The following is a 13,575-nucleotide window of genomic DNA, read 5'->3' as shown; positions in this document are numbered from 1 at the left end:
ACTCACCCTGAGCTAAAGAGTGCAGGGACAGTGCCCAGGCCCAGAGTTCAAGCCCCATGACCAACAAAAAAAGGGAAAAGGAAAGGTATCTCACTGGTGTGAATCAATGTTATTTCATTCTTGAAAAGAATTGTCCAAAAGAAGTTTCAATGATAATAGAAGTATTCTATCCAGTATGGGTGCCAGGAATTATGTGCCTGATAAGCCCTCAAAATGTAGTGTGACTTAAGAACAAAATTCCTAGCTGGGCACCAGTGGCTCACCCCTGTAATCCTAGCTACTCAGGAGGCTGATATCTGAGGATCACGGTTCAAAGCCAGCCTGGGCAGGAAAGTCCATTAGATTCTTATCTCCAATTAACCACCAGAAAACCAGAAGTGGTGCTGTGACTCAAAGTGGTAGAGTGCTAGCCTTGAGCCGAAAAGCTGAGGGACAGTGCTCAGGCCCAGAGTTCAAGCCCCACGACTGACAGAAAAAAAAAAAAAAAGAACAAAATTCCAAATTTTCTTTACTATTAATTAAATGAATCTTATGTTTTAATCATATAAGGCAACTGATTTCTCTACTTGGCAATGCACTTGTACAGGTGGAAGTATGGTCTAGACAATGGAGAAACCTGTGCTGGACTCTCTGCTGCAATGAACCCTCTACCTCTGCCCATCTTTGTGAGCAGATCTTTTTTGTACGATGTATCTTGGTGTATTGTCATGATGTTTATAGAATACTAACCACTAGCACTTATGGAGTCTTTGCTAAATGCCAGGTACTGGCCTGAGCATGTCATGCATATTACTCATACTATAGTCATCATCTCATTTTATAGATCAGATAACTTAAGAGCTTCCACAGCTTGGCAACTACAAACTTGCCACAGCTTGCAGCTACCAAGTGGTGAAGCTAGGAGTCAAATCTTAGGACATATATTTTTGTTCCACTGACTGGCTTTTGGAAGAGAGGACAAATGGAAAACAGTGAGTGAAGATGGCAAGGATGAGAAAGGTATAGAAGGGAAATAGGAAGATGAATAAGGAAGGGGCAAAACATGTGACAAGAGGAGAGTGGGCCACTTCTGATAAGAGGAGTCCTACCTGAGAGAGCTGTAAGAAACACCAGACCTGCTGTTCCACCAGCAAAGCGTCTCAACCACATGAGCTGGCGGGTTTCAGGCAACTAAATAAAAAAAAAAAATCACAAAGGTAAGCTATATTGCTGGAACTATGAGAGGCAGCAAGATCACCAACGCCAAACCCAAGTGATACTTTAACATTAGATCTTTTTGGGCCTCTAGAAACAGAAGACAGACATGTAATATTTCGTTGTAATTTTTTTTCCTATGTGTCTTTCCTGCTAACCTGTGAGTTTCATGAAGGTATAAACTCATTTAGTATGAAGGTACTCAAACATGTATGCATCTGTTACTAAATCATTAGCAACAAGAGTTACTCAGATGTGACCATGTTTCATCCATCTGGCTTTCCTGTGACTGCCAAGTTAACATCTCTAGCCCTTACTAGAAAATTTATACCTGTTATACCAAATACCCATTGAATGATTCCACTTAAGAATCCTATACCAGCTAGGGACCAGTGGCTCATAGCTGTAATCCTAACTACTCTGGAGACTAAGAATGGAAAAATCAAGATTTGAGGCTAGCCCAGGCAGATAAGTTCTTGAGATTCCCTTCTTAATCTACAGCTGGGTCCACTGGCATGTGTTTGTCAATAAGTTACATGGGAGGCAGAGATTGGGAGGATCTTGGTCTAGGCAATGTAGCTTAGGAGGAAGCAAGATTCTATCTCAAAAATAACCAGTAAAAAACAGGCTGGAGGCATGGCTTGGTAGTAGAACACTTAGCTAGTTCTTGCAAGGTTCTAAGTTTAAACCCCAGTAATTAAAAAAAAAAAACCTCATCTCCATGATTTAATACCTAATTACCAGTATTTAATTAACTAACTAGGTTTTTCTAGTCCATCACCTTAACCACTTGGCCATGACTACATCTAACTAGGTTTTTTTTGTTGTTGTTTTTTTTTTGGGGGGGGGGTCCGGTTGTGGGGCCTGAACTCTGGGCCTGGGCGCTGTCCCTCAGCTCTTCAGCTCAAGGCTAGCACTCTACCACTTGAGCCACAGTGCCACTTCCGGCTTTTTTTCCCCTGCTTATGTGGTGCTGAGGAATCGAACCCAGCGCTTGCAAGACAAGCGCTCTACCACTGAGCCACCTTCCCAGCCCCCTAACTAGGTTTTTGAGACAAAGTCTTTACGCTTATATCTCCATCTCCTCAATGATTGGATTACAAATACGTGACACTATGCCTGGTTTAAATTATGAAGGTTTTCCTTTCTTTGTTTTTGCAGTGCTTAGAATGAAGCCCAGGATCTATACATGCTAGACAAATGCTAGAACACTGAAATATATAGCTAGCTAGCTCACTAGTGATCCATAGTGGTGTGGTATCTTGATACCTCCATTATAAATGAGGGCCTCAGAAAAAAATTGTATCAGAAAAAAATTGTATCTTGCTATTAAATCAAAGCATAAAAGCAAAAGTTTCCTAAAGGAAAATCAGATTTAATATAGTGTTAGACTTGAATGGTAAGTCCCCTCTCAATATACAGCACAGCATGACCTTTATATAACACCATAATTTCACATTTTGCCCTTGTTCTGGTCTTCCTTGCCTCATCTACCTTCTGTGAGTCAGAGTTAAAGTGTTTGGGGTATCTCTTATTGTTGATATTCCTTCTCACTTTTCCCTAAAATTCGTGCTCTCACCTCTCAGTACCAAGCTTGACAAGATGTTCAGCCCCTGAATTCACAAGTGGATTCAGCAATTCCACTTCTGGCTACATAATCAAAAGAGTTCAAATCAGGATCTCAAGGCAGAATTTGCCCACCAGCATTCATAACTAAACTATTCACAATAGTCAAAAAGTGGAAACATGAGGCTGGGAAGGTGGCTCAGTGGTACAGCGCTTGCCTTGCAAGCATGAGGCCCTGGGTTCGATTCCTCAGCACCACATAAACAGAAAAAACAAACAAACTGGAAGTGGCACTCTGGCTCAAGTGGTAGAGCACTAGCCTTGAGCTGAAGAACTGAGGGACAGCGTCTAGGCCCTGAGTTCAAGCCCCATGACTGACAAAAAGTGGAAGCATCTCAAATACCACAGATAGATAAAATATAATTGTATATATAAACACACATGTACACATATGTATATATATATATACACACACACACACACACACACACACACACACACACACACACATATATATATATATATATATATACCCAACCTTAAATAGACTATTACCCAACCTTAAAAAGGAAAGGAATTCTGATACATGCTATAGTATGGATGATAAGGACATGATATGTAAGTCAGTAAAAAGACAAAAAAGTATATTATTCCAAGTGTATAAAGTATCACAATGACATAAAATAGACTGGTGGTGGGCAGAAGTTGTTATTTAATTATGACAAAGTCCTAGATCTGGTTACCTAATCCTGTGAATATATCTAACATCAACAAACTATATTTAATGATAAGATGGGGTTATGGCTGCAGGCACTGGTTTAAGTCCCAGCACTACCACAGAGTAGGATAGCAATTTTTGTTGTTGTTATGTTTATTTCATAGCAATTAAAAAAAAATGAAAGCTGGATGTGGTGCCATGTCTGTAATCCTAGCACTCAGGGATTTCAATTTTGAAGCCAGTCAATTTATAGCCAGTCTAAGCTACATAATGACATCCTATCTCAGGGACAAAAAAGAAAAATCAGCTCCTATGCTAGTTTTCTTTCAAATACCTTCAGCTCAACAGAACTGCACTGCACACTTACAGTCTCAAAGTTCAGCAAAGCCCTAAAGTTCAATGTTTCTCTAAACCATGGCAATATCTAGCTTCTGGTAAGTTGATCGATTGTTTATATATAAGGGAATCCAAATGTTCACTTACAACTTCCAATGAGAACCAGAATTTCCATCCCCTTGACCCTGTCAACATGTGTTAACAATCCAGACTGACTTTTACCTTGTGCTTAGGGAGTAGCAGTGACAGTGAGGTCCACAAGCTAGCACAATAAAGAACCAGGGCTGATCCCAGATGGGCAGCAAGGCGGTACTGACTGACCCGAGGGATGTCATAAGAATCTGGCTTTTCTTCTAATCCACTTTTCACCATGTACCACCCTAACAGACCCTAGAATTCCAAAGAGAAGAGGCACACAAAGTTAAAACTAGTTTATAGAGGAAGTATGTTAGTGATCAGCAGTGGACCCTACCTACCCTTCCACATACCCAGGGTCCCAAAGATCAAGATCTCTGCAGTTCTTCACCAGCACCATTAACATAATACAACGCTTTCACTCAAGCATAGTCCAAATATAGAAAAATACAAAGCAATTTGCCCACATGAAAACCTTACAAATACTTGATATGATTTAGTATTATATAAGCCAGTGAAATAGAATAAAAAGAGTTTTCTTTAAAAACTAGATTTCATGCTTTAGAAAAGCTGAATAGTGACAAATGCTTAAAAACAATTATCGTCATTGAGTGCAGTGGCTCAAGCCTGTAATCCTAGCTATTTGGGAGGTGGAGATGGGAAACTGAAGTTTGAGGCCAGCCTGGATATAAAAAGTTAGAGACAATATCTCAACTAATGGTTGGGTGTGGTGGTGTGTGCAGGTGTGATGTAGTGTGTCTGTCATCCCAAGTTACAGTGGATGCACAATGGCTGAGTACATCTGCATGCCCCTGTCATCCCAGCGAGAAAAAGAGAAGCACAAATAGGAAGATCAAGATCTTAGCCAGTCTGGACATAAAAGGAGGCCCTATCTCAAAAGGTGCTAACAGTGGTTTAATTGGTAGAACCTAGTTAGCATAAGGCTTAGAAGCTCAACTCCAGTACTGACAAAAAGCAAACAAACAAAAATTATTGTTAAGTTAGATGGGACTAGATAATCACAAAGGTTTGGGGGAAGTCACACAAATCTGTAGGATTTTGCATGCAGATTGCTTTGTTTATTTCTAAGTTCTTTGTATATGTCTAAGTTCTTAATCTTCTTTTAAATTCCAAACTTACAAAGTTAAATAAGGCCTTGCCCTTAATTAAAAAAAGAAAAAAGTTGATAATGAAAGTACATGTTTAAGTTTAGAAGTGTACAGCCCTTTTTTTATGATTCTGTTTAAATTGGCTTTTTCAAGTAACCAAACAGTATCAGTCAAATCATATCAGATAAGGTAGAGATATTTTACTTCCACCTTCTGGGAGAACCAAGTCAAAGAGGTAACATTCTCCTACTTCTAAATATATACTTCTCAGAAAATCTATTCGGACATCTCCTCACCATTTCAAGACTACTTTGGCTATTTTAATTACCTTGTTTTCATCTGCATGAGACATCGGAATACAAAAGTGTTGACATAGTGGCCCCTACTTTCTTCCTTATATAATATTATCTGACATCTTAAATTTCCTTAAAACTATCTGGAAATCTATTAGTGTTCATTAATTCTAAAATAATGTCTCCTAGTTAGTACTATGCTTTTTATTAGTGTTTAATGTTTTTCTGTTTCTATTGCCTCTTTAATCCCTTCTAACTGGTTCAACTTACCAGTGCTCAGTTAACTAGCTTCCCCTAGATCAAATTGTGTTGTATTTAGTGCTCTGATACATTCCCCTTAAGATCTTTATTGTCTGACCCACATACTTCCAGGCATAGTCTTTCATAATTCCTTTTCTTGGCTCTTAACTTTACCTCCATTAAAAAAAAAATTCATTGTTATGATATACAGAGTGTTTTACCTCCATTTTTAAGTTGGAGTCTTTCAAAGCTCTTTTTCTTAAAAGTTCAACTTACATGATTTTAAGTCCTATTTATACTATCTGTCAGTTACACTGTATTCCAAGATCTTTTATTTCACAAAATTCTTCTTGTGGAGTTTTCCTATTTGTCTCTGTAGCTTTCTAGTAGCCTCCTATACAGCAGCAAAGTTAGAGAAAAGGAGAACCAGGAAGAGAACTATAAGGGGAAACAAACTCTACTTGTAGCACCTGAGAAAGTATTTATTCAGTGTTTACTCATTCTGGGTACTCAGTGGTTTACATGCATTATTCCACTGAATATCCACATAATCTTAAATGGTAGGGCACTATTATTACCCATATTTAAAAGTAAGCAAAACTATAATATATAGAAACCAGACAACTTGTGGCCCTACCAAGTGACAGAGCTAAGGCTTGAACCAAGCCTGTGACACTAAAAATGCATTCACTTACCCATTCTGTTATAGTGCCTCACAGATTCCTTTCTCAAAAATACTGCCAACTATGTAACTCCTGGAGCACCTGTAGTTTCCTAACTTTGAATAGATCTTACCTGGAAGCAGACTAGGCTACAGAGGGCAAGAACACGTCCTTTCATGCCATGGCTGAGCCAGCCCTTTCTCCAAAAGTAGGCAGCAGGCAGGATGTATGCAAGGCCTACAACTCGACCCCACATCCGGTGTGAGTACTCCATGTACCAGATGAACTTGAATTCTGCCAGGGTCATATCGTGATTCAAGCTGGGGGGGGAAATGGGAAGTCAAAAGTGAGGAAAGAGAAAACATCCACCAATTATTATTTCCCTATAGAATGCAGAAACATTCTGCATTAGCTGTGAGCTTGGTAGGCCTGCTCTCTATCTGCAGACTCAGGATGCAAATAGACTAGGCAGCTCACTAAATGTAACTGAAGCAAATAAAGGAGTTTAAGTAAGCAAAAGAATAAATAGGGCATGCCAGGTGCCAGTGGCTCTTGTCTGTAATCCTAGCTACTCAGGAGTCTAAGATCTAAAGATCACGGTTCAAAGCCAGCCTGGGTAGGAAAGTCCGTCAGACTCTTACCTCCAATTAACCACCAGAAAACCAGAAGTAGTCCTGTGGCTCAAGTGGTAAAGCGCTAGCCCTGAGCTAAAGAGATCAGGGACAGCACCCAGGCCCTGAGTTCAAGCCCCACAACGTCCCCCCCCCCCCAGAAAAAAAGAATGAATGGGGCCAAGGAGATGCTTACCTGATTTCCCCCCTCCAATACTTACATTTTAAATTCTGGAAATTGTTGGTATTTTTGGAATTCTGCTTCCCATTCTTCTTGGCTTGTAGGTGGCTTCATCTCCTTTATTAAATGCCAGTCTACCATTGAGAGGCCAGACTCTGTCAGTCTTAAGGGAAGGAATAGTATGATTCTGAATTTATGAATAGTTTGTAGCAATAAGTAGATATGAATTTTAACCCCATTAAAGACATTGTTTCATTGTTTATTTCTTGACATATTTTTCTCTTAGTGCATGGAATTTTGTAAGAAGTAGCTGCTATCAGGTACAAATTTCTCTTCTTTTCTTTCCTTGTTTTTGCAGTACTGGGGCTTTGTACATGCTAAGTTAATGCTCTAACACTAAGCTACATTCCCAGTTTCCAGCCCTTATTTCTTTATTCTCCTATTCTCTCAATCCTTTCATTTTCTAACTTTCCTCGCTTAATTGTTTACTTATTTATTTTGAGACAGGATCTTGCTATGGAGTCCATGCTTTCCTCAAACTTATACCTCCTGAATGCTAGAATTAGAGGTGTGTGCTATTGCTCCTGGCTTCCACTTGATTTTTTTCATTAGTGTTCACAAGCAAAACCAACCCTTATACCAAGAAATGCATATTAAATGCATAACCAACATTCTTAGTTTTCTGGTGCTGGGGTTTGAACCCATAGAGTCTTTCATACAGTAAGCACACACAAACTACTGAGCTATACTAGCAATAACCAACATTCTTTACATGGAAAAAAGAGATTCGCATATAAGTTTAGGTTCTTCTGTGAAATTGAAGACAATATAACTCGAATATGTTTCACTTTCTCATAAAAGTAGTATCTAACACATACAGTAGGCACAGACGATTGGAGGAACATACATTTCATTAAAACTAGAAAATAGGGCTGGGAAGGTGGCTCAGTGGTAGAGCACTTGCCTTGCATGCCTGAGGTCCTGGGTTCGATTCCTCAGCACCACATACGCAAAAAGAAAAAAGCTGGAAGTGGTGCTGTGGCTCAAGTGGTAGAGTGCTAGCCTTGAGCTGAAGAGCTGAGCGACAGTGCCGGGGCCCAGAGTTCAGGCCCCATGACCGGACCCCCCCCCAAAAAAAAAAGTAAAACTAGAAAATACTTTCACCGAAAGGATTCGGAGGGCCACATGTGACTGTGTACACCTGTAATTGAAGCTACTTAGGAGAAGAATCAGTACTACAAAAATAAAGGAAAAAAGTCAAGATTTCTAAACTAACAGTTAACTTTAAACCTAAGGTAAGAAATGTAAAAGATGAGCCTGGAAAAGAAGTGAAGAATCTCTACGATGAAAACTTTAAAAGTCTGAAAAAGGAAATCAAAGCAGAACTTAGGAAGTGGAAAACCTCCCATGCTCCTGGATTGGAAGGATCAACATTGTGAAAATGGCAATGCTTCCAAGGCTATCTACAAATTCAATGCGATACCTATCAATACTCCAACCTCATTCTTCAATGAAATAGAAGAAGCAATCCAAAAATTCATATGGAACAATAAAAGACTCCAAATAGCAAAAACAATCCTTAACAGAAAAAATAGTGCTGGAGGACTATCAATACTAAATTTCAAACGCTACTACAAAGCCATAGTTATTAAAACAGCTTGGTACTGGCACAAGAACAGACCTCAGTACCAATGGAATAGAACTGAAAACCCAGAAATGAACCCACATACCTATAGCCACCTAATCTTCGATAAAGGAGCTAAAAAAAAAAAAAATAGAATGGAAGAAAGACAGCCTCTTCAGTAAATGGTGCTGGCACCAGAATCAAGTCCAAATGGATTAAAGACCTCTGAATCAAAGCAGACACCCTGAAAACATTACAGGATGGAATAGACCCTAGGTCTCCTTGGCACAGGCCAAAACTTTCTTAATAGAGACCCAGAAACAACAAATAAAAGAAAGGTAGGACAAATGGGATTGCATGAAGCTGCAGAGCTTCTTGCATGGCAAAGAACATAGCTAGCAAGATCAATAGAAAGCCCATAGATTGGAAGATCTTCACTAGCCATACAACAGATAAGGGTTTCATATCTAAAATATACTTGGAACTAAAAAAATTAAATCCTTCAACAAAAAATCCTTAAAGAAACAACTGCTCAATAAATAAGTGGGCTAAAGACTTAAAGAGAAACTTCTCTGAAGAGGACATAAGAATGGCTAACGGACATATGAAGAAATGCTCAACCCCTCGAGCCATAAAAGAAATGCAAATCAAAGCAACATTGAGATTCCACCTCACCCCAGTTAGAATGGCTATAATCAAGAACTCTAATAACAACAGATGCTGGAGGGGATGTGGACAGAAGGGAACCCTACTGCATTGTTGGTGGGAGTGTAAACTTGTTCATCCACTTTGGAAAGCAGTATGGAGATTCCTCAAGACTCCACATAGAGCTCCCCTATGACCCAGTAATCCCACTTTTGGGCATTTACCCAAATGATCACAAACAAGACCATACTAAAGCTACCAGCACAACTATGTTTATTGCAGCATTATTTATCATAGCTAAGATGCCCCTCAGTAGATGAATGGATCAAGAAAATGTGATACACACACACACACACACACACACACACACACACACACACACACACACAAATGGAATTCTATGCCTCCATCAGAAAGAATAACACTGTTCCATTTGTTAGGAAATGGAAAGACTTGGAAAAAATTCTATTAAGTGAAGTAAGCCAGGCCCAAATAAACAGAGGTCCCATGGTTTCCCTTATTTGAAATAAGTATGTCTGGGACAAGTAGAAAAGGTCAAAAGCTATGTACATATGACCAGGTAGGATGATGTTAAGTGAAATGAACCCCAAGATGGGGACACAAGTGGGTTTTTTTTCTTTCTTGCTATTGTTTCTAGCATGTTTATAAGGTACCATGTGACTTTTTTTGTTTCTTTGTATGTTCCTCCCCCATGGTATAACCCCTGTTTTCACTGTATTTGATGTCGGTGCCCAGCATCTTGTATATACACTTCTCTAATTTGGGGAGGGGAAGGGGAAAAACTAAATGCTTAAATAGGGATACAGGTTGACTCCTTATAACAATGAGATATACAAGACACTATGTCGAAAAACGAACTTTACAATTTAGGGGGTGGGAGTGGGAGGGGTATTTGTGGAGGGTGGGAGGGAAGGGATGGTAGGGGAAAAACAAAGGAGGAGGCAGCAATGCTTGATAGGAAATGTACTCATTACTTTGCTCATGTAACTGTAACCCCTCTATACAGTATTTTTACAATAAAATACGTATTTTTAAAAAAAAAAAAAAAGGCCGCGCGCCGGTGGCTCACGCCTGTAATCCTAACTACTCAGGAGGCTGAGATCTGAGGATCAAGGTTCAAAGCCAGCCCAGGCAGGAAAATCCATGAAACTCTTATCTCCAATAAACCACTAGAAAACCGTGGCTCAAGCGGTAGAGCACTTGCCTTGAGCTAAAGAGCATAGGGACAGCACCCAAGCCCAGAGTTCAAGCCCCACGACCAACAAAAAAAAAATGAGCCTGGAACAAAATTATAGTCAGTAATTGAGCTATCAAAGGGCTCTGACAAGACTTGGGAAGCTGTGGCAGGAGAATTCTGAGTTGGTGGCTATCCTGGCTAGCAAGTTCTAAAGTAGCCTGGACATATAGGGAGAACCTATCACAAATAAACAACCCTGTCAAAAAAGTCATTAAAGCCAACTTAAGCAAATCACCATCATCCTCATAATGAACTAAAGCATATCAAAACTGGAAAATAAAGGCAAAGAATCAAGTATTCATCCTGTCTTCTGTATAAAAACAATGGTTGTAGGCCATCAATTTGCTGAGGAAGGAAAGTTTCTCTTTAGTTGAGCTAATAAAACATTATAATTTTGTAACTAATGAAATAATGGATCTTGGCAAAGTTTATGGATAACTGTTGAAATCTCTAACAGATGTTTGTGAATGCTCTAATTAACTATGAAGTATTTTGCCTACTCACTCATCAAGCTACTCTCCACTTATAGGACATAGAGGGGGAAAATCGGCAAATATACACAATCAGCAAAAGCTAGACTGCAGTTATCTGTAGGATAATTTTTTTTTAATTTTTACAGTAACAAAACCTGCAAAGGATGAGAGAAGATTCTAAATCTATGAAGTCTGTAGAATTCTTATTTTTGTGCCAGATCTGGGGCTTGAATTCAGGGCCTGAGTACTGTCCCTGAGCTTCTTTTCTCATGGCTAGCACTCTACCACTTTAAGCTACAATGCCACTTCTGGTTTTCTGGTGATTAATTGGAGATAAGAGTCTCACGGACTTTCCTGATTGGGCTGGCTTCGAACTGAGATCCTTAGATCTTAGCCTCCTGAATAGTTAGGATTATAGGCATGAGCCACCAATGCCAGGCAAATCTATAGATTAAGAGACATAAAATGTATATGGACCAATTGTGATACATGGAATTTATTTGGGTTTAACTCAAACTGAAAAAAGGTTTAAGATAAAACTGAACATTGAATGGAGGGAAAATATACAGAAACAATGCATAACTATTAATTAGGACCTAAAGTAGTCTTTATAATAGGCTCTTACTAATAAAACAGTAATCTGTTCTAAGACAGGGCAAGCCATAAGATATACTGTCTTTAAAAGCTCAACTTCTCCATCTGTAAAATGAGAGCTACACTAAATGATCCCTAGCATCCCTATCCCTGCAGTCATCCTGAGATTCTACTGATAACCCAAATATCTAACTTGCTAAGAGCAAATTACTCACCTAGTTATTCCACCAAGAATAACTGCTCCAGCCACTGTTCCACTGCACACCAGGAGCCACCGGCCCACTGCCCGCTCAGCAGTCTTTGAAGGAAGAGGCACTGTACCCTTTCCAGGCTGTAAAGCCACTTCAGTGATGGTGCTATATTGCCCTGGCTTCAGAGAGCGCCTGATGCCACAGCTGCAACCACACTGAGGATGAAGACAGAAAATTACAACAGGAGATCAGAGAAAGGCTGCTACCCACATAACCCCAGTCTGACTGGGGTGAAGGACCCCATAAGGTCGCATCTTCAGAGCTACAGCCCTGTTCAAACATTTGTGTGTGTGTGTGTGTGTGTGTGTGTGTGTGCGTGTGTGTGTGCTGGGACTTCAATTCAGGGCCAGGGTGCTGTCCCTTAGCTCAAGGATGGCAGTCTATGACTTGTGCCACAGCTCCACTTCTCAGCTTTTTGCTGGTTAATTGTAGCTAAGAGTCTCTTGGATTTGCCTGCCAGGATTGGCTTTCAACCACTGTCCTCTGATTGCAGTCTCCTGAGTAGTAAGGATTACAGGCTTGAGCCACCCTGACTGGCTCAGTGTTTCTTAACTGGACCACTGCATTCACTTTGCAACTCCATTTTCTGTCTAGAGCCTTATATCACCCCAATCCATTCCCACACTACCTAAAGGTCCATCCTCTGCATACTTCCTCCAGACAAAACTGTACTGCTTTATAGGGTTCTACTTGCTCCCATGGGTCTTTTAAATGGTGATTTTCTCTGGAACACTCCATGGTTGCTAAGTGCAGTCCTAGGTTTATGCATCACTTTTTCAAAGCAATGTCTCCTGCTGCCCTCCTCCTCACAGCTCTGAACACAGACATATATAAGCCTTTCGGTTCAAGTTTCTGTTTCTCACGGATCTATGAGCTCTGGCCAGCAGTCTGGTCTCAGCTTGACGAGCCAACAACGCCTTCACTGCAAGATGTTCCCAGCGGGACCCCTCGGTCCTCACCTATAAAACATTTGAACTTTTTAACTAAATCTACCATTTCACTACTTTTAACTACAAACCAGGCCCAGTTTCCTTCACTGTAGAATGGGACTGCACAGTAGTTTCTGTGCAAAAAAAAAAAACAATATACAAGTAAAAGTCTCCGAGCTTTTACTACGTGCTGAAGGTTTGCTGTTCGTTAACTCACTGAATACTCATTACCGCTCGGTACAGGAGCTCTGGCTATCTCCATTTTGCAGAAAGGATAACTGAGGCACAGAAGGGTTTAAGTAATCTGGCTAATAACCCACAGATAGCAGCAAGCAGTGTGTCTGGATCCGAACTCAGGGGTTCTGGATGCGGGGAAATACACGGCGCAATGGACCAGAACAGGGAAGCGGGGCTTTATCGCAGCCCACTTTCCGGGGTCGGAGTCCGCGGCCGTGCGGTACCTGTGCTCTCGGGGCCGCCCTAGGAACCAAGAGCTGGACACACGGACCCCGGACCAAAGTCTTCAAGGACGGAAGGAGAACCCGCTGCATCCTGACCGGAGAGCGCCGCGCGCGCGCACACAGACACACACAGACACACACACACACAACGCTCGCGGAGGGTCTCCCCTCTCCGCTGCCGAAAAGAGAATCACTTCCGGTCCAGGCGACACTTCCTCCGCGGGAAGCTGGCGACTGCGCAAGCGCCGAGGACTCCCGCTTCGCGAGGGACAGGGGTGGGGTGGGGGGGCAGGGG

At 40.8% G+C, this 13,575-nt stretch overlaps 1 protein-coding gene across 1 annotated transcript in view; it reads right to left on the bottom strand.

The window, feature by feature from the left end:
* Positions 1-13,474, bottom strand: part of Cox15 (cytochrome c oxidase assembly homolog COX15) — a 20,807-nt gene extending 7,333 nt beyond the window's left edge. The window contains exons 1-6 of the mRNA XM_069995609.1: positions 13,281-13,474; positions 11,855-12,045; positions 7,086-7,208; positions 6,387-6,573; positions 4,037-4,204; positions 1,089-1,170 (exon numbers count right to left, since the gene is read on the bottom strand). Coding sequence (XP_069851710.1) covers positions 1,089-1,170; positions 4,037-4,204; positions 6,387-6,573; positions 7,086-7,208; positions 11,855-12,045; positions 13,281-13,370 — 841 coding nt within the window. The 5' untranslated portion in view covers positions 13,371-13,474. The remainder of the gene's footprint in view (positions 1-1,088; positions 1,171-4,036; positions 4,205-6,386; positions 6,574-7,085; positions 7,209-11,854; positions 12,046-13,280) is intronic.
* Between the last annotated feature and the right edge of the window lie 101 nt (positions 13,475-13,575).

This window comes from Dipodomys merriami, unplaced genomic scaffold (assembly GCF_024711535.1).
Source record: "Dipodomys merriami isolate MVZ:Mamm:240054 unplaced genomic scaffold, mDipMer1.0.p SCAF_102, whole genome shotgun sequence".
Lineage (NCBI taxonomy): Eukaryota > Metazoa > Chordata > Mammalia > Rodentia > Heteromyidae > Dipodomys > Dipodomys merriami.
This window is presented reverse-complemented; position numbering and strand designations above follow the sequence as displayed.